Source organism: Pleurodeles waltl, chromosome 9, assembly GCF_031143425.1.
Source record: "Pleurodeles waltl isolate 20211129_DDA chromosome 9, aPleWal1.hap1.20221129, whole genome shotgun sequence".
Taxonomy (NCBI): Eukaryota; Metazoa; Chordata; class Amphibia; order Caudata; family Salamandridae; genus Pleurodeles; species Pleurodeles waltl.
The window spans coordinates 455844510-455867570 of NC_090448.1; the positions used below are offsets into that span (position 1 = coordinate 455844510).

General features: G+C 45.5%; 1 protein-coding gene across 1 annotated transcript in view; it reads right to left on the bottom strand.

The window, feature by feature from the left end:
- Positions 1 to 405: 405 nt before the first annotated feature.
- The window catches only part of TDRD9 (tudor domain containing 9), a 2107755-nt gene continuing 2085099 nt past the window's right edge, over positions 406 to 23061 (bottom strand). Inside the window, exons 36-37 of the mRNA XM_069207577.1 lie at positions 16340 to 16412; positions 406 to 986 (exon numbers count right to left, since the gene is read on the bottom strand). Of these exons, the coding sequence (XP_069063678.1) occupies positions 885 to 986; positions 16340 to 16412 (175 nt within the window). The 3' untranslated portion in view covers positions 406 to 884. The remainder of the gene's footprint in view (positions 987 to 16339; positions 16413 to 23061) is intronic.

The window sequence follows — 23061 nt, forward strand, 5'->3', positions numbered from 1 at the left end:
TGTGTCAATTCGTTAACTCTGGCAGAAAGCTAAAGTTGTCTCTTTGCCAGTCCTTAAAAGATTTACCGGCCCTCTAACCAGTGCCACTCAAAACAAACGCAAGAGGACACACACAGATAGGGTCCAAACACCTGCGTCAGATTTGTTGTCAATGAAGAAATCTGTAAATAATTAGAGAGGGCTCGTTTCTGCCTTTACTTTTTGGAAGATCACATAATATGTCACCATTAGAAACAAGTAATTTAAAAAAAGATTTTATTTTCAATCGAACAATAATGAAAATGTAAACTTATTTTTAAACAACTTTACTTCTTGTTTTCCTTCTGATGCAAACCCAAATACAACAATTGTATCTGCGATAGTATGACTACCAAAGGTGACACAAAATGTTATGTAAAACAGACACAAGACAAGGTTTTGTAGGTATGGAAAAAAAAGGAAAGTCCAAACTTCAGTTTAATATTGCACATACAATTAAAATAAAATTGTATCCTTGCCATATACTCAGAAAATTAACGTTGAACAGTTACAATGGCATTTACTTGCACAATATTTGAATACGCAAAAAAATGCATATTTCTGAAACAAGAGTTTCCAAAACAAAAAAAAAAAGACAGATCTGTTTCCCTTTTTAAAACAATCAGTAAATTGTTACCATACTTACATATCTTTACAATGTGAAAAAGTAACAAGACTTGCAGTGCATACAAATTGGAGATAAGGAAGTATCTTAATTAAGGAAATATCTTAATGAATGTAGTACTTTGCACTAGGATTCTTATTTCTTTATCTAAGTGGTTGCATTCATTTCACACTTGGTATTCTTGAAACTGCAAAACCTTTCAGCTATCTTATACCTTAGCAGTCGTATCATCCAATATTGTTTAGGGGTTCAACATGACCAGTTTATGAAACTGGTAAAGGAATGCATTCTTTCCTATGTTATGGTGCACTGGAGACTGGTCGATGAGTAGCCCAGGGTCCACCTAGTAGAACAAGAACAATTAGACATTTTAAAGACCATTACTAAGTCACTATGATGCAAAGCAAACAATATATTTATAATTTTCTTGGCAATTAAACTATTACACCAAAACATAAAACACCTCTCCTGAGTGAATGGCTTAGTTGTGTACCAAGAGTCTGATACACTTTCTAGGTGCTCCCAGTAGAGTTCCTCAAAACTATTTTTTTTTATCAGGGAAACGTTCCTTACCTTGCAAATATATTATACCTGGAAATCTGGGTGGGGTGCGAAATTCCTCAGGTTTTGCTTATTATGAGTGTAGGAAGTTGGTGCTGTATATACTATCTCAAAGTGAGAGTTAGTGTGCATAGAGTCCAAGGGTTCCCCTTAGCGGGTGATAGTGGAAATTATAGATAATACCAATGCTCTACTTGTGGTAGTGTGGTCGAGCAGTAGGCTTTCAGAGGGTAGTGTTAAGCATTTGTTGTACACACACAGAAAATAAATGAGAACACACACTCAAAGACTTAACTCCAGGCCAATAGGTTTTTATATAGAAGAATATTATTTTCTTAATCATTTTAGAACCACAAGATTCAGAATTCAAGTAAATACATAAATTGTAAGGTACTTGGTATAGGTAAGTATGGAACTTTGAATGACAACAGTAAGGTACACAGTTTTGGCAAAAGTGACAATAAGCTACTTTAAAAGCGGACACTGCAAAAATCAACACTTCCTGGGGAAGGTAAGTACAAGTTAGTTTGGCAGGTAAGTAAAGCACTTACAAGTTCAGTCTCCGGGGCATAGGCAGCCCACCACTGGGGATTCAAGTCAACCCCAAACACCCAACACCTGCAACACAGGGCCGGTCAGGTGCAGAGATCAAAGAGGGACCCAAATAGCATAGGCGCCTATGGAGACTAGGGGTGCTCTGGTTCCAGTCTGCTAACAGGTAAATGTCCGCGTCCACCGGGAGCAGACCAGGGGGGTTTTGTAGAGCACTGGGAAGGGTCCCAAGCAGGCACACAAAATCCACGCTCAGCGGCACAGGGGCGGCCGGGTGCATTGTGCTAGCAAGGCGTCAGGTTTTGTATTGGTTGCAATGGAGGGACCCGGGGGTCACTCAGGAGATGGAGGCAGGGCACAGGGTGGCTTCTCGGGCCAGCCACCGACTGGGCAAAGATGAGAGCCGCCTGCTGGTCACTCCTGCACCAGTAGTTGGTTCCTCTCGGGCCTGGGGGCTGCGGGTGCAGTGCTTCTTCCAGGCGTCGGGTTCTTTGTTACCGGGCAGTCGCAGTCAGGGGGAGCCTCTGGATTCTCTCGGAAGTCGCTGTGGGGGTGCAGGGAGGTCGTTTCAGGGTGTCCACATCGTGGGAGTCACCAGGGGGTCCTCGCTGCAGTGTTGGTTCTTATGGATACAAGCCGGGAGCTTCGGGTGCAGAGTGCTGGGGACTCACGCTTCAGGAGTGAGGCTGGAGTCTCTTTAAAGATGATTTCCTTTTGGATGTTCAGACAGAGCCGCTGTCCTCAGGAGTTTCTTGGTCCCTTGAGTTGCAGGGCAGTCCTCTGAGTTGGCAGAGGTCGCTGGTCCAGCTGTTGCAGGCTCTTTGAGACTGGAGACATGCCAGTAGGACTGGGGCCAAGTCAGTTGTTGTCTGTCGTCTCTGCGGGGCTTTCAGGTGAGCAGTCCTTCTTGTTCAGGACGTCAAGAAATCTCTTTTCCTGGGTTCAGGGTCACCCCTAAATACTTAATTTAGGGGTGTGTTTAGGGCCGGAGGGCAGTAGCCAACTTTTTGCCTTTTGTTGATGCTAGTTATGATTGAAAGTGTGCTGGCACCCTGCTAACCAGGCCCCAGCACCAGGGTTCTTTCCCTAAAACTGCTCAATTGTTTCCACAATTGGCACAGCCCTGGCCCACGGTTAAGTCCCTTGTAAAAAGTACTGATGGTACTAAGGGTCCTGGGGTGGGGAAGGTTTTTAAGGGCTGCAGCATGTATCGTGCCACCCTAGGGGACCCCTCACCCAGTACATACACACTGCCTTACAGCTTGTGTGTGCTGGTGAGGAGAAAAAGACCAAGTCGACATGGTAACCCTCTCAGAGTGCCTTGCCCACCAACCACTGCCTGTGGCATAGGTAAGTCACCCCTCTAGCAGGCCTTACAGCCCTAAGGCAGGTTGCACTATACCAAAGGGCATAGCTGTACAAGCAATATGCCCTTACAGTGTCTAAGTCCATTCTTAGACATTGTAAGTGCAGTGTAGCCACACTGAGTATATAGTCTGGGTGTTTGGCATTACGAACGCCACAGCTCCATAATGGCTTCACTGAATACTGGGAAGTTTGGTATCCAACGTCTCAGCACAATAACCCCACACTGATGCCAGTGTGGCATTTATTGAAAAATGCACACAGGGGGCATCTGTACAGATGCCCCCTGTATTTTAGCCAAACTGCTAGTGAAGGACTGACCAGTCTGAGCCAGCATGCAACTTTCACCCAAGTTTCTGACCACATGGGGGTGACTGCCTTTGTGCACCCTGTGGTCAGAAACAAAGCCTGTCCTGAGTGGAGGTGCTTCACATCTCCCCCCTACAGGAACTGTAACACCTGGCGATGAGTCTCAAAGGCTCAAGCCTCGGATTACAGTGCCCCAGGGGACTCCAGCTAGTGGAGATGCCCGCCCCCTGGACAAAGCCCCACTTTTAGCGGCAAGTCCGGTGGGTAAATTATGGGAAAACAGGAAGGAGTGACCACCCCAGCCATGACCACCCCTAGGGTGCCCAGCGCTGAGGTGACCACCTCCCTGCACAATCCTCCATCTTGATTTGGAGAACAGGGACCAATAGGATTAGGTTTGTGCACCTCCCACCTCACTCTGGATGCGTGAGTACTGACCCATGTGCACCCGATGCCCACGGCCCGTGTCCAGGTGGTCCACCCAGCAAGAGAGGGTCCCCAAGCGATTGCGAGCAAGTGCCCACCCTGGGTTGATCTCTCCACAACTACGCCTGCAGAGGGAATCCTAAGGAACCCTCTGACCGCGAATCTCCGGACGAAGATATCCGACGCCTAAAGACACACTGCACCAGCAGCCCCCAGGCCTGGGAGAAACCCACACCCGGTGCATCTACGTTCAGCATGGGGCCCTTCTCCCTGTCCAGCCAGTGGTGTGCCCGAGACACCCCTCCTGGACCTCACCTGCAGCCTCCGAGTGACCCACAGGGTCGCCTCATAGACCAGTATTGGAAACCAGATGTCCTGTTTGCACCCTGCACCCAGCCGCCCCTGTGCCGCTGAGGGTGTGTGTTTGTGCCTACTTGTGGCCGCTCCAGTGCTCCTTCAAATCCCCATGTTCTACCCTCCGAGCTGCGGGTCCTCACTAGCAGGTAGATCTGATTCAGAGTACCCCATGTCTCCATAGGAGCCCACATTAAAATTGCTCATCTTTGACCTCTGGACCCGGCCGGCCCCATGTTGCTGGTGGTGGGTGTTTGGGGTTAACTTGAACCCCAACCGGTAGACTTCCTAAAACCCGGAGACTGAAACTGTAAGTGTTGTACTTATCTGAAAAACGATCTAACATTTCTTTCCCCCAGGAACTGTTTCTGAGAATCTGAAAAAGGCACAGTGTCCATTTTCAAAACAGGTTATTGCCAATAATACAAAAACTGTATTACTTACCGTCAGGAAATGCCTTGTTGGCATAGTTACCCCCTTACTTTCTGCCTTTTGCTGATGCCAGTTATGATTGAAAGTGTGCTGGGACCCTGCTAACCAGGCCCCAGCACCAGTGTTATTTCCCTAAACTGTACCTTTGTTCCCACAATTGGCAGAGCCCTGGCACACAGGTAAGTCCCTTGTAAATGGTACCCCTGTGTAAGGAAATGGCTCCCTGTTGCAGTTACCCCCCACGTTTTGCCTGATACTGAAGCTGACTTGACTGAGAAGTGTGCTGGGACCCTGCTAACCAGCCCCCAGCACCAGTGTTCTTTCACCTAAAATGTACCATTGTTTCCACAATTGGCTCACCCCTAGCACACAGATAAGTCCCTTGTAAAAGGTACCAGTGGTACCAAGGGCCCTGTGACCAGGGATGGTCCCTAAGGGCTGCAGCATATGTTGTGCCACCCTAAGGGAGCCCTCACCTAACACATGCACACTGCCACTGCAGATTGTGTGTGTTGGTGGGGAGAAAAAGGCAAAGTCGACATGGCATCCCCCTCAGGATGCCATGTACACAAAATGCTGCCTGTGGCATAGGTAAGTCACCCCCCTAGCAGGCCTTACAGCCCTAAGGCAGGGTGCACTATACCACGGGTGAGGGCATAGCTGCATGAGCAATATGCCCCTACAGTGTCTAAGTCCATTCTTAGACATTGTAAGTACAGTGTGGCCATATTAAGTATATGGTCTGGGAGTTTGTCAAAAACGAACTCCACAGCTCCATATTGGCTACATTGAATACTGGGAAGTTTGGTATCAAACTTCTCAGAATAATAAACCCACACTGATGCCAGTGTTGGATTTATTGGAAAATGCACACAGAGGGCATCTTAGAGATACCCCCTGTATTTTACCCAATCCTTCAGTGCAGGACTGACTGGTCTGTGCCAGCCTGCTGCTGAGAGACAAGTTATTGACCCCCTGGGGTGAGAGCCTTTGTGCTCTCTGAGGCCAGAAACAAAGCCTGCACTGGGTGGAGATGCTTAACATCTCCCCCCTGCAGGAACTGTAACACCTAGCAGTGAGCCTCAAAGTCTAAAGCTTCGTGTTACAATGCCCCAGGGCACTCCAGCTAGTGGAGATGCCCACCCCCTGGACACAGCTCCCACTTTTGGCGGAAAGTTCAGGGGAGATAGTGAGAAAAACAAGGCGGAGTCACCCACCAGTCAGGACAGCTCTTAAGGTGTCCTGAGCTGAGGTGACCCCTGCCTTTAGAAATCCACTATCATGGTTTTGGAGGATTCCCCCAATAGGATTAGGGCTGTGCCCCCCTCCCCACAGGGAGGAGGCACAGAGAGGGTGTAACCACCCTCAAGGACAGTAGCCATTGGCTACTGCGCCCAGACCTAAACACACCCCTACATTTAGGATTTAGGGGCTCCCCAGATCCCAGGAAATCAGATTCCTGCAACCTTAACAAGAAGAAGGACTGCTGACCTGAAGCCCTGCAGTGAAGACGGAGACGACAACTGCTTTGGCCCCAGCCCTACCGGCCTGTCTCCCAACTTCGAAGAAAACTGCAACAGCAACGCATCCAACAGGGACCAGCGACCTCTGCAGCCTCAGAGGACTGCCCTGCAATCAAGGACCAAGAAACTCCCGTGAACAGCGGCCCTGTTCAACAATCTGCAACTTTCTTGCAACAAAGAAACAACTTTAAAGACTTCATGTTTCCCGTCGGAAGCGTGAGACTTTCCACTCTGCACCCGACACCCCCGGCTCGAACTGCGGAAAACTAACACTTCAGGGAGGACTCCCCGGCGACTGCGAGCCCGTGAGTAGCCAGAGACGACCCCCCTGAACCCCAACAGCAACACCTGCAGAGGAAATCCACAGGCTCCCCCTGGTCGTGACTGCCTGCTACAAGGGACATTAGGGATTTAACATGGACTCTATTAAAACATTTGGCTTCAATGAGGAAGATTTAGCTAAATTATTAGATCAACCAAGGTCAGGAGTAGGAACATCGATCTCTGCTAACCAGCCCAAAGAAGGTTGGTATAAATTACTAGAATTAAAGAAAAAAACCAAACGCACAGAGTTACATGCAAAATATATTTTAGAATATTTTAGAGCAGGAATTATACCCACAGGCCTAAGAGTGAGAAATGTTCCAGGCCTCTTCGTGGAGATCAGACAATTCCTAGAGAAATGGTCCCTTATCTCGAACCGGTGCTCTCGGGATTGGATGATCCTTATAGTTGAGACCGCGAGAGAACTCATGGAAGTTCTTATGAAGGAGATCCAGTCATTAGAAGATGAACTGAAAATACAAGACTCCCTACAGGAAGCAAAAAAACAGATAGAGGCCATTAACCAAGAACTCGAATCATTCAATTTATATTTAATCAAAAGAAAGACAGACAAGCTCAGGAAAGACATTAGATGGTTCACGACAGAGCGGGCACATCCGTATTTATCGGATAAATATTATACCAACCAACAACAGAATATGCCAGAACAAGATCGACAATTCTGGACACATAAAAAAAATTGTGACCTTTTCAGATACCTCTGAATCAGAAGGAGAAGGAACCTCTAATCAGCGAGAACAATATAGTGTCAGGTTGGGCTCCAATGAAGGCCCCAACCGTTCTAGCCATCATTTTTTATCCAGGGGAGGAAGACCCCGAACAAGATACAGGACTTTCCAGAGAAACAGATACCAGAATGTGGACAATGTGCCACATACCCTACAAACCCGGAGACAACAATACGGGAGGGACTAAAGGTAGTACCGGTCTTCAATCTTAGAGCTACCCCTATGGATACAGATACCGAATCTTTGCTCAAGAAAGGGCTGTCCTTTATTCCCACTACTTCCATCAACAAATTTGATCTCCTCTCTGACCTGCATGCCTTTTTTAGAAGAATTAGACTTACCAGATTCTTTGAGGATAAAGCAGATAACAGAGAGCTTAATCTATCAGGCCTTAAACCAGCTTCTACTTTTACACCCTATTTAGATACAGTAGGACCTGAAATAAAAATCTTCGAAAATGTTGTGACAGAGAAGATTCAATCGTTGTTGAAATTTGTTCCTAAACCTTATTTTAATTTAAATAAAGGAGAATATCAGGCTCTTCAAAACCTACAAAAAGATAAGACTACCACAGTCAAGCCATGTGATAAAGGAGGTGGCATAGTACTTATAGATACAGAAGCATATAAATATAAGATCCTGACTATGCTAAATGACCCTCAATACTATCAAAGAACAAGCAATAACTGGCAAGAACGGGTGAAAAGAGAAATAGCTCAAATCACCAATGAGGCATTCGATAGTGGACTTATCTGCCACCAAGAACTACAGTACTTGAACCCTGTGAAGACCAGGACTCCAGTTTTTTATGGTGTCCCTAAAATACATAAAAACGCAACAGATCCTCCCATGAGACCCATAGTCTCCACTGTAGGAGCCTTGACAGAGCCCTTGTCCAAATATGTGGAGAATTTTTTGAACCCAAGGGTAGCCCAACTTCCAGCATACATTCGAGACACTAGCCATATCATCGCCAAACTAGAAGGACACTCCTTCAATCCGAACATTCAACTATTAGTCACAATGGATATCGAAGCACTATATACTAACATTCCCCAGCAAGAGGCCTTGGCAAGCAGTGGCCTGCCTGTTTGAAAAAGAAGGCATGACAGAACACTCTGCCTTCGTTTTACAGTGCCTAGATATCGTACTACGGGAAAACTTCTTTGAACTTGACAGCCAGATCTTCCAACAAAAGAAAGGGGTAAGTATGGGGGCCGCTTGTGCCCAGAGTGTTGCGAACATTTATGTAGGCTCCTTTGAAGATAAATATGTCTATAATGAGGTAGCACCGTTCTTTGAAAATATCCATTTTTGGTCTCGATTTATAGACAACATCTTCTTTATCTGGACAGGTGAAGAGGAATCCCTATTAGAATTCAGTAAGTGGATCAATTTATGTGATCCCAATCTCAAGTTTACTTTCCATACTAGTAGAAGTAAAGTTGAATTTCTAGATCTCTGGATAGGTCATAACAACTCTCAACTTCAAATGTCACTATTTGTCAAACCTACAGCGAGAAACACTATCCTTCACTTTGACAGTTTCCACCCTACTAGTCAAAAACAAGGGATACCCTTCAGCCAATTTTTGCGGGTCCGTAGAAATTGTTCCAGCCTATCTGACTTCGAACATCATGCTCATATATTACAACAAAAATTCCTATTGAGAGGATACCCTAAGAAATTGATCAGAGACTCCTATAAAAGAGCCAAATATTATAATAGGACCAGTATGTTCGAGAAGCAAAGTAAGAATAAAAAATCCACGTCCACACTGGTCTGTGTGATCCAACATTCTAATCTGAATGAAAAAATCAGAAAAATAATCCTCTCTAATTGGAATATCCTTAACAGCAACCCTAATCAAGTCTCACTAGAACGTCCTCTCCTATCTTTTAGGAAGACCCAGAATATCTCCAATAAACTAGTGAGGGCATCTCTACCTAAAAATGAAAAAAATAAAAATATATATATATATATTTTTTGTCAAAAATCCATATGCGGAGATCGACCGATCAACGGTAACCATAAATGTGGCAACTGCAAAGTTTGCCCTAGAGCGATTGTAGGCGAATCCTTCTCTTGGAAAGGTAACAACTACGCGCTTACAGACATGACAAATTGCAAAACTGCTAATTGCATTTAATTGATTAGGTGTCCATGCCCCTCACTTTATGTAGGCGAAACAGGGAGGGAAGTCAAAATAAGAATATTGGAACATATGTCGAACATCAGAAATGTTAAAGAAAGTGCCCCTGTGGTATCCCATTGGAAACAGCATGGACACCAAGAAGATGATCTCACCTGGAAAAAATCAAGAAAGCTGGACAGATAGAGGATCATAAAATAAGGAAAAAACTAGAAATTTTTTGGATATTCACCCTAGATAGTTGTACTAAAGGATTGAATGAGCTTACCCCCTGGGAAAATGCAATTATTTGATTAATATACATCTTATCTGAACTATTGTCTGTTTTCCTGATGTTCCACCGAGTTTTGAGTGGTATCATCACACTTAGAAATATATATAGATTGGCATTTTTTGTGTATTTTTCATCTCCCTTTATTTCCTATCTTTTTTTCAATCTTATCTTTTTCTCACTTTATTCCATAACATGTTCCCTTCACTGTATTTATGCTTCCTTCTTCATTTCTTATTTCCATCTATTTTCAATTTTACTCTAATTCTCAATTTCTAATTTCTATACATCATCCTATTAATCTTCTCTATACTTACATATCCCTTTTCCCCCTTCATCATTATTATCATTGTTTATTAGTACCCCATTGTCTTATAAAAGAGAACTTGAGTGACTTTTGTCATCAACTCGGCTGCTCCTATATAGTTGTTGACCTAGCTATTAATGCTTTCTAGCAAAGTGTACTTGCTACCTTAATTATTTCCATCCTTACTAGATAATATTGTCGACAGTACATCTCTATAGCCAGCTAAGTTCACTTTTCTCTCTTAGCGCTTTGTATCGTTCAGGTCTTTGATAGGTATGCTTTGCGTCCCGTTTGAGATACGGGACGTCGGAATTCCAACATGGCGGCTTCAGGAGTCCGCAACGGTGCATCGTGAGGCCGCGGTCCAGTTTAGCTTAGACACCAATTAGCTACACTATTATAACCCAGTGGAGCCGCGGCCGCCAATGTTTATTGACCAGCGAGGAGTGCATTAGCGTATCGGTGAGTCCTTTCCCCTTTACTCTGCAATACGTTTAGGTTACCCGAGCTCGGAGAAAGCCCTTAAGGACTTCTCCCCGTTTCGGAAGACTTATATCCGACTAAAGCAGTACTTTTTAACAATTTTTAATAACTTTAGGCTAGCCTAACTATAACTATATTTATATGTTTAGGACTATCATCTAAAGCCTCACTAACCCGGAGACTGAGAAAAGACCATCGAATAAAGGCTATTAGCTCAATTTATCTCAGTTACGGCAGGTAACCAGAAGCGCCTATATATCTCTGCTATAAAGTCCTTATTTCATAATAGACTTTAGAGTTAACAATCAATACTATTAAAATCTTGTATATTTTGCCATTTAGCTTCTCTCATTGGTGATGTAAGCATACACCTTTGTATTTATATATATTTATTCACTGTTTTGCATTGTAGCCAGATCATCTTCTCTTATTACACCAGATGGTTGCATGCCTTTATAAAAGATCAGAACAACCATATAATAGCAGTATTGTCTGAACTTCCAGCCAAGACAACTCAAGTAAGTTAGTAAAGACTTATCCCACGGAAGTAACCTCACAATACACTTGGGTGCATGTCCCCACAGTTATGAGACAAAAGATTTAAGCACCAGTACATAGAGTACTATTCTACCATACTATAACTACTTCACTAACTAACATAATTAATACAACTATTGTTAGCTACCTATCTTGATTTCTCTACCCACACTCTCCATCTGTCTTTTTAGTTTACCCTCATATATTAATATATATTTTTTCATTTGACTTTCTATCTTCCTATTTTTCTCTTTTTAACTACTATTTTGATTGCTTTCTAGTCTCTATTCTACTTATATGAAGAAATATATATCCACATATATATATAAAAATCGAAACCGGTAACTATCGGGTTGCTAACAGCATCATTTGAGTACATAACCATATATTCTTTCTTTATCAGATGACATGACTATGCGATTCAAACATACCAAGCGTCTAGTGTTCAATCAACCTGAAAATCTGGCTGCTAAAACTTGATCTTTATCGTATTATACTAATGGGAATGGCCCTGAGGAAGGTGACCTATAATCACTAGGAACACCGAAACGCGAGTAGGCCGTCGGTTCCCTCAGCACATCCTTGCTGTAGCGATGCCACTCTGACTCGTTCTCTTTTAAATATAAATTTAAATATAGATTATTTTTGTATTAGACTATTACTTATATATATTTATCAGCTATTGAGTATTGTTCCTTCGTGTATGTATATATATTTTTTATTTTCTATGAATTTCTGTATTAATTTTGTTGTATCTGTATTATGATCTCTCTTCATTTCATTATATTGTCTATTGTTGGTTAGTTTGAATGTGGCGTGCTTGAATTAGACTTTTTGTTCATGTATTTAGATATCTTCTATATTTTATGATTATTTGTCCATTCACATGATTTGATTAAAGTTTTTCACATTGTGACTTCGTTCCTTTTTTCCTTGTGATTACTCGTCTTGGTTTAGCAGTCAGATATTATTATTTATTTATCGACTTGAATTTATCATAATGTATGAATCAGTCCCTATACGGATTTACTTCTGAGGTTTATTATATCTTCAGATACATTATTATTGTAGCTCACGCCGCAGTTTTTTCTCACACTCATTTTTCCCTGATTGAGCTACTTGCATCTTTCTAGGGAACCCCCTTATAGTTATTCTCTACAAGGGACCCGATGCCTGGAATCAACACTGCACCTGCAGCCCCCAGGACCTGAAGGAACTGAACTCCAGTGCAGCAGTGACCCCCAGGCGACCCTCTGCCTTACCCAGGTGGTGGCTACCCCAAGAAGCCCCCCTGTGCTTACCTGCATCGCTGAAGTGACCCCTGGGTCCCTCCATTACTTCCTATATAAAATCCAACGCCTGTTTGCACTCTGCACCCGGCCGCCCCTGTGCCGCTGAGGGTGTACTTTCTGTGCCTTCTTGTGTCCCCCCGGTGCCCTACAAAACCCCCCTGGCCTGCCCCTGAGGATGTGGGTACTTACCTGCTGGCAGACTGGAACCGGGGCACCCCTGTTCTCCATTGAAGCCTACGTGTTTTGGGCACCTCTTTGACCTCTGCACCTGACCGGCCTTGAGCTGCTGGTGTGGTAACTTTGGGGTTGCCTTGAACCCCCAACGGTGAGCTACCTTGGAACCAACTCTGAGACTTGTAAGTGTTTTACTTACCTGCAAATGTAACCTTTACTTACCTCCCCCAGGAACTGTTGATTTTTGCAGTGTCCACTTTTAAAATAGCTTATTGCCATTTTTACAACGACTTTACATGCTATTGTGATTATTCAAAGTTCCTAGAGTACCTAAGTGAAGTACCTTTCATTTGAAGTATTACTTGTAAATCTTGAACCTGTGGTTCTTAACATAAACTAAGAAAATATATTTTTCAATATAAAAACCTACTGGCCTGGAGTAAGTCTTTGAGAGTGTGTTCCTCATTTATTGCCTGTGTGTGTACAACAAATTCTTAACACTACCCTCTGATAAGCCTACTGCTCGACCACACTACCACAAAATAGAGCATTAGAATTATCTACTTTGCCACTAACTTACCTCTAAGGAGAACCCTTGGATTCTGTGCACACTATTTCTTACTTTGAAATAGTATATACAGAGCCAACTTCCTACACCCTGGTACCAAGGGCCCTGATGCCAGGGAAGGTCTCTAAGGGCTGCAGCATGTCTTATGCCACCCTAGAGACCCCTCACTCAGCAAATGCACACTGCCTCACAGCTTGTGTGTGCTGGTGGGGAGAAAAATGACTAAGTCGACATGGCACTCCCCTCAGAGTGCCATGCCCACCTCACACGGCCTGTGGCCTGGGTAAGTCACCCCTCTAGCATGCCTTACAGCCCAAAGGCAGGGTGCACTATACCACAGGTGAGGGCATATGTGCATGAGCACTATGCCCCTACAGTGTCTAAGCAAAACCTTAGACATTGTAAGTGCAGGGGAGCCACAAATAGTACATGGTCTGGGAGTTTGCCAAACACGAACTCCACAGTTCCATAATGGCTACAATGAAATCTGGGAAGTTTGGTATCAAACATCTCAGCACAGTAAATGCACACTGATGCCAGTGTGGGATTTATTGTAAAATGCACCCAGAGGGCATCTTAGAGATGCCCCCTGAATACCAGTCAAGACTCCTAGTGCTAGGCTGACAAGTTTCTTCCAGCCTGCCACAACCAGGCGAGTTTCTGGCCACGTGGGGAGAGTGCCTTTGTCACTCTGTGGCCAGGAACAAAGCCTGTATTGGTTGGAGGTGCTTCACACCTCCCCCTGCAGGAACTGTAACACCTGGCGGTGTGCCTCAAAGGTGCATGCCTTTTGTTACAGCACCGCAGGGCATCCCAGCTAGTGGAGATACCCGCCCCTCCGGCCACTGCCCCACTTTTGGTGGCAAGGTAGGAGAGGATAATGAGAAAAACAAGGAGGAGTCACCCACCAGTCAGGACAACCCCTAGGGTGTCCTGAGCTGAGGTGACCCCTGCCTTGAGAAATCCTCCAACTTGAGTTTGGAGGATTCCCCCAAAAGGATTAGGGATGTGCCCCCTCCCCTCAGGGAGGGGGCACAAAGAGGGTGTAGCCACCCTCCAGGAGAGTAGCCATTGGCTACTGCCCTCCTGACCTAAACACACCCCTGAATCTAGTATTGAGGGGCGACCCAGAACCCAGGAAACCAGATTCCTGCAACCTGCACAAATAAGAAGGACTGCTGACCTGAAAGCCCTGCAGAGACAATGGAGACGACAACTGACTTGGCCACAGCCCTACCGGCCTGTCTCTAGACTCAAAGAACCTGTACAGCGACACATCCGACAGGGACCAGTGACCTCTGAAGCCTCAGAGGACTGCCCTGAACTGAAGGACCAAGAAACTCCCGAGAACAGCTGCACTGTTGACGTACATCAACATTTTTGCAACTTTGAAGCAACTTTTAAAGAACTCACTCTTCCCGTCAGAAGCGTGAGACTTCACCCTCTGCACCCGACGCCCCTGGCTCGAGCTCCAGAGAACCAACACTGCAGAGAGGACTCCCAGGCGACTGCGACCTCATGAGTAACGCCAGACGACCCCCCCCCCGCACCCCCACAGCGACGCCTGCAGAGATGATCCAGAGGCTCCCCCTGACCGCAACTGCCTGGAACAAAGAACCCGACACCTGGACAAAGCACTGCACCTGCAGCCCCCAGGACCGAGAGGAACCGAACTCCATTGCAGGAGTGACCGTCAGGCAACCCTCCGCCTAGCCCAGTTGCTGGCTGGCCTGAGAAGCCCCCCTGTGCCCTGCCTGCATCACTAAAGTGACCCCGGGCCTCTCCATTGATTTCTACAGAAAACCCAATGTCTACTATGCACACTGCACCTGGCCGCCCCTGTGCCGCTGAGGGTATGTTTTGTGGGCCTGTTTGTGCCCCCCCACCCAGTGCTCTACAAAACCCCCTTGGTCTGCCCACCGAAGGCACAGGCACTTACCTGTTGGCAGACTGGAACCGGAGCACCCCTGTTCTCCATAGGCGCCTATGTGTTTTGGGCCCTCCTTTGATCTCTGCACCTGACCGGCCCTGTGTTGCTGGTGCGGTGACTTCGGGGTTGCTTTGAACCCCCAACGGTGGGCTACCTATGCCTAGGAAACTGAACTTTTAAGTGCTTTACTTACCTCAGAAACTTAACCTTAATTACCTCCCCCAGGAACTGTTGATTTTTGCAGTGTCCACTTTTAAAATAGCTTATTGCCATTTTAACCTATACTGTGTATGTTACTGCTGCAATTAAAAGTTCCTTACTTACCTGTGTGGAGTACCTTACATTTTATATATTTACCTCAAATCTTGAATCTTGTGGTTCTAAAATAAATTAAGAAAATATATGTTTCTATATAAAATCTATTGGCCCGGAGTTAAGTCTTTGAGGGTGTGTTCTTCTTTTATTGCCTGTGTGTGTACAACAAATGCTTAACACTACCCTCTGATAAGCCTACTGCTCGACCACACTACCACAAAATAGAGCATTACAATTATCTAATTTTGCCACTATCAACCTCTAAGGGGAACCCTTGGACTCTGTGCACACTATCTCTCACTTTGAGATAGTATATACAGAGCCAACTTCCTGCACTTACCTATTTGAAAAAAGTACTGTTGATACCTGTGTGAAATACGAAACTTTTAAGGTACTTACCTGCAACTTGAATCTTGTGGTTCTAAAAATAAATTAATAAAATATATTTTTGCTATATAAAAACCATTGGTCTGGAGTTAAGTCATTGAGTGTGTGACTCTTCTATTGTCTGTGTGTGTACAACAAATGCTTTGCACTACCCTCTGATATATCTAACTGTTCGACCACACTACCACAAAAGAGAGCATTAGTATTATCTACTTTAGCCTCCGTTAAGCCTCTGGGGAACCCTGGACTCTGTCCACACTATAGCTTATTTTGATACAGTATATACAGAGCCAGCTTCCTCCAAATATAAACACTTTTTATCTGAGGTATGTAGCCTCTTTTTGTACTGGATACTTTTGTTCCTGCAGATTCTGCATCTATGGACGACTCCATTAGCAAAACGTTTAATAGGAAATCAGTATGAGTATCACAAACTAATGAAGTAGAGCACACTCACCCTTATTTATAAATGGAGTATACACATGACATGCTTCCCCTTTTCTTTTAAACAGCCACAGAATGATGAAGGAGCAGTGCCACTATTAAAATGAATACACTTTTGAGATTCTGTCGAGTCTGCCCATACTATGTCTTTAACCACTAAATACACTTTGAAATCATAGAAAGATAATCTGTGAAAGGAAATAGGTTAGTGAAAGAAAACTTAATAAAACTTTGAAATTACCTGGTTCCACTCATAGGGTCTCTCGTGCCATTTGGGAGTAATGACCTCTCGATGTTTTTGTTTGCAGATTAAACTAAATCCCATAAAAGAAACAACAATAAAAGATGTTCAATGATCATGCAACCAAACCACTACAATTCTTAATGTTTGCAGAGATGTTTCAAATGCAATATATAAAGTAATTCAACCACAACCACATTTGGCTACACATCATCTAGTGTCACCTTACTCATGTTTCTGAAGTCAAATCCCTAAAATATCCAATCATTTAAAACTTTTTTATCAATTATACATCCACAATCACGATAATTAAAATTCAAAAAAGAAAAAGATACACACCAAACAATATTTTACATAAATGGGTTTTCAGTCTCCACAGATAGCCACAGCCTAAGACCCTCTATGTGATTAACTAAGAACACAGATTATATTGTTGTAACAAAAATAATGAAGAAGGGGACTACCTCTGAAGTCATCACACAATTAGCTATCCTTTACATGCTAAAAATGCAAATTTAGGAGTAGCTTTATTTTCTGTGCTGAATGTGTACTTTCACAAAGTCATATGTACTAGGAATTTTGCCTATTTAGCCAGGATTTGTTCAGAGACATGAGAAGAGAGGTTTCTTGGGACAAATGATCGGCCTAAAATCTACGTCACAATATCTATATTATTACATAATCATCTACACTAGTATCTGTAGGAGGCTTGCTTGGTTTGTAGTGGGTCCCTAAGGTACATACCAGGTCCAGGTATCCCTTATTAGTGAAATGTAGGCAGTGTCTAGAAGCCAGGCGCTCTGGAGGTAGCTGTAGTTGAGCAGCCAAGGCTTATCTAGGAGACATGCAAAGCTCATGCAATACCACTGTAGTCATACAGTACTCACACACATGAAAGAAAATGCTCACCGTTACAAAAATAAAGGTACTGTATTTTGCTGACACAAATGCCAAAAATACCATAGAGACTATTCTCCCTTAGGATGTAACTAATACACAAATTATATACACTAGTATGCAAAGAAAGGTGTAAAAACAGTTAATAAACAGTGCAATTAGTGAAAATCACAATAGTTAGAAATGGGCCTGGGGGAACACAAACCATATACTAAGAAAGTGGAATGCGAATGTCGGTTTCACACCTAGGCACTGTGTGTAGAGAGTTGCCAGGAGTACTAGAAAACCACAAAGGAAAGTACTAGAACCCACCCCAGTGCCCAGGAAAGCAGGAGTAAAACACAGTAACTCTCCCAGAACACTCACAGACACTAGAAAGAAGATTATGCAAGAACCAGAAGAGACTGCAAGACACCAACAGTGGATTCCTGGACCTGAAGACCTGTGGAAGAAGGGGACCAAGTCCACGAAGCACAGAAGAGTGCAGGGAGAACAGGAGCCCCTGCTAACCCGGATGAAGGTGCAAAAGAAGAACCACAGGTGAAAAAGAAAAGTCAGTATTGCACCCAAGAAGACGGAGTTGGGTTCCTGGTTGGTGCAAGTGATGTCCCACGCCGGATGGAAGATTGCAGTCTGGTTTGCGTCGCCGAAGTCTGCCAACAAGCCTTGGCATACGCAAAGCTCACGATTAACGAAAGATGGTGCTGCCAAGGACCAGGTAGACTCTACCCAGGAGGGGGAGCCAGAGGGGGCTATCAGCAACTCAGAGAGCCCACAGAAGACCAGGCAGCGCACACAGGAGTCCCACAGTACGGGGACAAAGAAGGTGCAAAAGAGGCCCACGCAGCACGACGACAAAGGCTCTCACGCCACTGCAGAAACTCAGGAAGCTGTGTGTCGCAAGATAGAGTGCTGGGGGCCGGAGCTGCAAGATGCACAAAGAACTTTGTGGAAGGATGCCAACATACCTTGGCAACTGTAAAACATGCAGTGCACAGGGGTACTGTCTTGTGTGGGGAGGCAAGCTCTTGCCTCCACCAAAGTTGGACTGTAGGACGTCACAACTGTTGGGACCACTTCAGTCCACCACCCATGATGCAGGATCCACACAGCTCAGCAGGAGAGGGGATCCACGCAGCTGGTCGTCGTTGCAGTAGGTGCCTGCAGAAGCAGGGGAGTGATTCCTTCACCCCAAGGGAGATTGCTTTGCTCTTCTGATGCAGGCTGAAGACAGGCGGTCCTCAGAGGATGTACAAGAAACAGTTGCAGTTGCCTGAAGATACAATGTTGCAGAAGGTGTCTTGCTTCTTTGTTGGAGTTTGTAGAGTTCCTGGAGGGTTCCAATGCAGTTTCTTTGGTGAGAAGTTGAAGTGGAGGATGCAGAGGATTCCTTCTGGAGTCTTGCAATCCATATCTGAAGAACCACTCAAAGGAGAGACCCTAAATAGAGATTGGTCAGCTAGACAGGTAAACATCTATCAGGGGAGGGCTCTGACACTGGCCACTCAGTTGCTCCCAGAGTTCCCTGCTAACTTAGAATCCAAGATAGAAAAACACAGGGACCCTCTGGAGGAACTCTGAGCACCACCCCTGGGGTGTTGATGGACAGGGGAGTGGTTACTCCCCTTTCCTTTGTCCAATTTCACGCCAGAGCAGGGACTGGGGATTCCTGAACAGGTGTAGAATGGATTAAGCAAGGAGGGCCCCAAATGTGCCCTTCAAAGCAATTGCAGTTGCTTGGGGAGCATACCCCTCCCAAGCCTGTAACACCTATTTCCAAAGGGAAAGGGAATCCTTATAAAGGGATAACAAAAGTATTTTATTATCCCTTTATTTTTCCACCTCGTTGGGCTAGACGGGGCCCGCCTCCTCCACATTAAGTGGAGGAGTGGCCCACTGAGGCCTGCCAAACTGACATGCACACTTAGAAACTCTCCACCCGACTGTATTTTACAGTCAAATGGAGACCAACCGCAGTGCCCCACTCCCTCCCTGAGCTGCATTTCTACCCGCTTAGGCCTATCGCAGCACTTCTTTCATGCTGTGTAACAGCATGAGAGAAGCATTGCGATTGGTTGAGGAAGGAAGCACACGAGACGATGCGGCTGGCAGGAGAAGTGGATCGCAGAGGGTTAGGGAAGTCTAAATAATTTATTGTTTATCTGCCCCGTGCCCTCTGCACACCCAACCCTTCCTGGCAGCAGCCGCGACTGTCGGATATAGATTACCACACAAGCCTTTAAGTGGTAAAAAAACTTAGAAACACCCTGGGTGAGATACATTGTAAAACGTTTGTTGATAATACATATTTAAGTAGCATTCACTACCAGGTGCATGCAATTTGTAGTGTTGTTAAAAAGGTATTACTATTCACCAGTTCATTGATACTTAAGCTATAAACTTTTGAATTCAGTCAATGTTTAGATGAATAGGTTACTCACAGAAGTCAAAAAGGAACTCATTACGTATCTGCCAGTTTTACTGCTCCATGGACTCTTCCTACATTTAGGCAGTGAAACTGGTAGATGCAATTACTTCAACCAGCATTTTGCTCTCAATATGGTGATCACCTAGTGAAGCTTGACTCCTTGAGCACCAGACGAGGGCCTCAAAATTGCTATGCACAAGAACTCAAGCATCACTTTCCTGATGGCACTCATTATGTGTGCAAAGTTTCTGGGATTATTTGTGTTCTTGCTCAAATGAGCGGCATAAAAATTAAGCTGGACTGCTGCCATGGAACAGGGTTGAGACTGATTTATATATCGGAGGCCTTTTCTGTAGTGACACATTAGCTAACAAATTATGGAAAAGGGGGCTAATCTGATGACTTCTCACAGGATATACAATTGATTAAGAATTTCCATAAATCATTTTTTGCTGCCTCAAGGGTTACATAATCGTAACTCTGAACCTGGGCATGTTTGGTATCAAACATGTCGGAATCATACCCCAATACTGATTCCAGTATTGGTGGCATGATTCCATGCACCCTGGGGGTTCCTTAGAAGATCCCCCAGTTATGCTCCTACCAGTCTTTCAGGGTCTGCTGGAAGACAGCGCTGCTGCAGCCCCCCCACCAGCCACAATCCTGCCCTCCAGCTGCTTGACCAGCTCGAGCAGGGGACAGCAGAACAAAGGATTTCTTGTAGGAGAGGGGTGCAACCTCTTTATCTTTAGAAATAGGTATTACTGGGCTGGGGAGGGGTAGCCTCCCCGTGCCACCGAACTGCTTTGAAGGGCACATTTAGTGCCCTCCTTGCATAATCCAGTTTGCACCAGTCCAGGGACTATTGGTCCCTGCTCTAGCGTGAAACATACAAAGGCAAGGGGAGTTACCACTCACCTGCCCATCTCCACCCATAGGGTGGTGGCCACAGCTCCTCCAAGTGGCCACTTGATTCTGCCAACTTAAAACCAAGATATGCAGAGGTCGCTGGGACCATCAGACTGGGTAGGCCAGGAAGCTGTCGTCAGAAAACCCCCCTGATAGGTGGTCAGCACAGAGAGTGACCAAACCCCCTTTTTGGGCTGTTTAGGCACTCCCTTGTGGGTGGGTCCCCAGATATGTCATGCAGGATACTATAAGGAACCCTCTGCAAGACATCTTCTGCTTCTGGCCCCTGGAACCACTGCTGGGCTACCAAGGAACTCGGACAAGACTGCACCGCCTCAGAAGACTTCTCTTTGCAACATTATTTCCAGGCTCCTATCTGCATTCTGCAACATCTTCAAGGCTGTGCATCCTCTGGGGTTGGCAAGATTTTGACTGCACCAAGAAGAAAGAAGGAATCTCCCTTGGAGTGAAAGAGTCACAATCCTTCATTTGCAGGCAACAACGTTGGGCTCTTCTGTCTGTCGAATCTGCGAAGATCCTCTATTACAGGTGGTGGTTCTGAGGATCATCTAGGTCCTCTCTGCCTTCTTTCCAGCATGGGAGACGGTGAGCCCTTGTCTCTGCCACTGGGACAGAACCCCTGTGCACTGCAACTGTTGCAACAACCAAGGCTTGTTGATTCCTGCTCCAAGGGATCTTCAGGCTCCAAGCAACCCCGGCCCCCAGCGCTCTACTTCAGCAAGGACAGTCTCCTCTGCAACGTTGGACTCCTCTTCAGATGTGCTGAGTGGGCCTCACTGCAACTTACTGTGCCTGCTGCCAGTGGGTTGCTTGAGGGGGCTCGGACTGCTTCTTCTGGCTCTCCTGCATCCTGAGAGTCAGCCCGGACTCCCCTCCAAAGGTTGAGTCCCAAGGATCTTGCTGGTCCTCCACAGCTCTGCAAAACCTCCAACAGTTCCTTTTGCATTTGCCTGTTGGTGGTCCTCCTGACCACTGACCCGTCTGCAATCTGGCGACGGTCGAGGGGAAGCTCCTAGGCGTCTTCAGGGACACCTTTGCAGCTCCAGGAACCCGCAGCTGAACTTCATCCATCACCGAAGACCCGGATTATCAGCTATAGAAAGGTGGGCACTGTCTCCTGCCCCACCTGGACACTCCTGCGTGGACCGGACTCTGTCCCCTTCTTTTGCAGGTCCTCCTGGTCCGGAATCTGCCCTTGGGTTTCACCGACCTGCTCCTGTTTCTACATTTCTCCAACCATGACATCCCCATGTTAGCCTATGGGAAGACCGAGTAACTTACCTCTCTGCACCTGGCCGCTGGGGAGCTTCTAGGTACTTACCTTTTGGGATCCCACTTTTCCCCAGCCCTTGGCTAACAATTCTATACACTCCGGTGGGACACACCCTTTCGCATTCCACTTTTTTAGTATATGGTTTGCCCCCCCCCCCAATCACAGGGCCCATGCTAATTTATGCTTTTCCTGAGTACTTAGTAGTGTATATTTTGTGTGCTCATACCTCCAGAGGGAGGTATACCAATGGTAGTCTAGTTTGGTGTGCTTACAATGAAGTACCTTTATTTTTGCAACACTGGGCGGTTCCTTTCATGTGTGATAAGTTACTGTGTGACTACTGTGGTATTGCAAGTGCTTCACATGCCTTCTAGGTAAGTCTTTGCTGCTCGCCACAGCTACCCTAGAGAGCCCTGGCTGTCTAGACACTGTAACAGTATCTAATCAGGGTTGCCTGGACCCAGTATAAGGTGTAACACCATAGTTGTCCACTACACACTGGGAAAGCTTGCTACAGTCAACCTCCCACTTTTTGCCCACGGTACTGAGGTTTCTCGACTGAGGTGCACTGGGTCCCTGCTAAACAGGCTCTCAGTGGCAGTGCTCTTTTCCCCAAAAACAGGTAACATGGTGCACAATTGGCACAGTCCTCCACCCAATTAAGTCTCTAGTAAGTGGTACCCCTGGTACATAGGGCCGGGGTAGAGGAGAGGGTCTCTAAGGGCTGCAGCACAGTGTGTGCCAACCTCATGAACCCCTGTAGGAAGGTAGCCTCTTTCTAGACTTGTTACCCCCATTTTTGGCCTGTTTCTGAGTATATGTCAGGGTGTTTTTACTGTCTCACTGGGACCCTGCTAACCAGGACCCCCAGTGCTCATAGGGAAAACCCTATTTGTCAGTGAGTTTTTTATGTCTCACTGGGACCCTGCTAGCCAGGACCCCAGTGCTCATTGTTTGTGGCCTGAATGCGTTCCCTGTGTGGTGCCTAACTGTGTCACTGAGGCTCTGCTAACCAGAACCTCAGTGCTTATGCTCTTTCTGCTTTTAAAATTGTCACTGCAGGCTAGTGACCATTTTGGCCAATTCTGATTGGCACACTGGAACACCCTTATAATTCCCTAGTATATGGTACCTAGGTACCCAGGGCATTGGTGTTCCAGGAGATCCCTATGGGCTGCAGCATTTCTTTTGCCA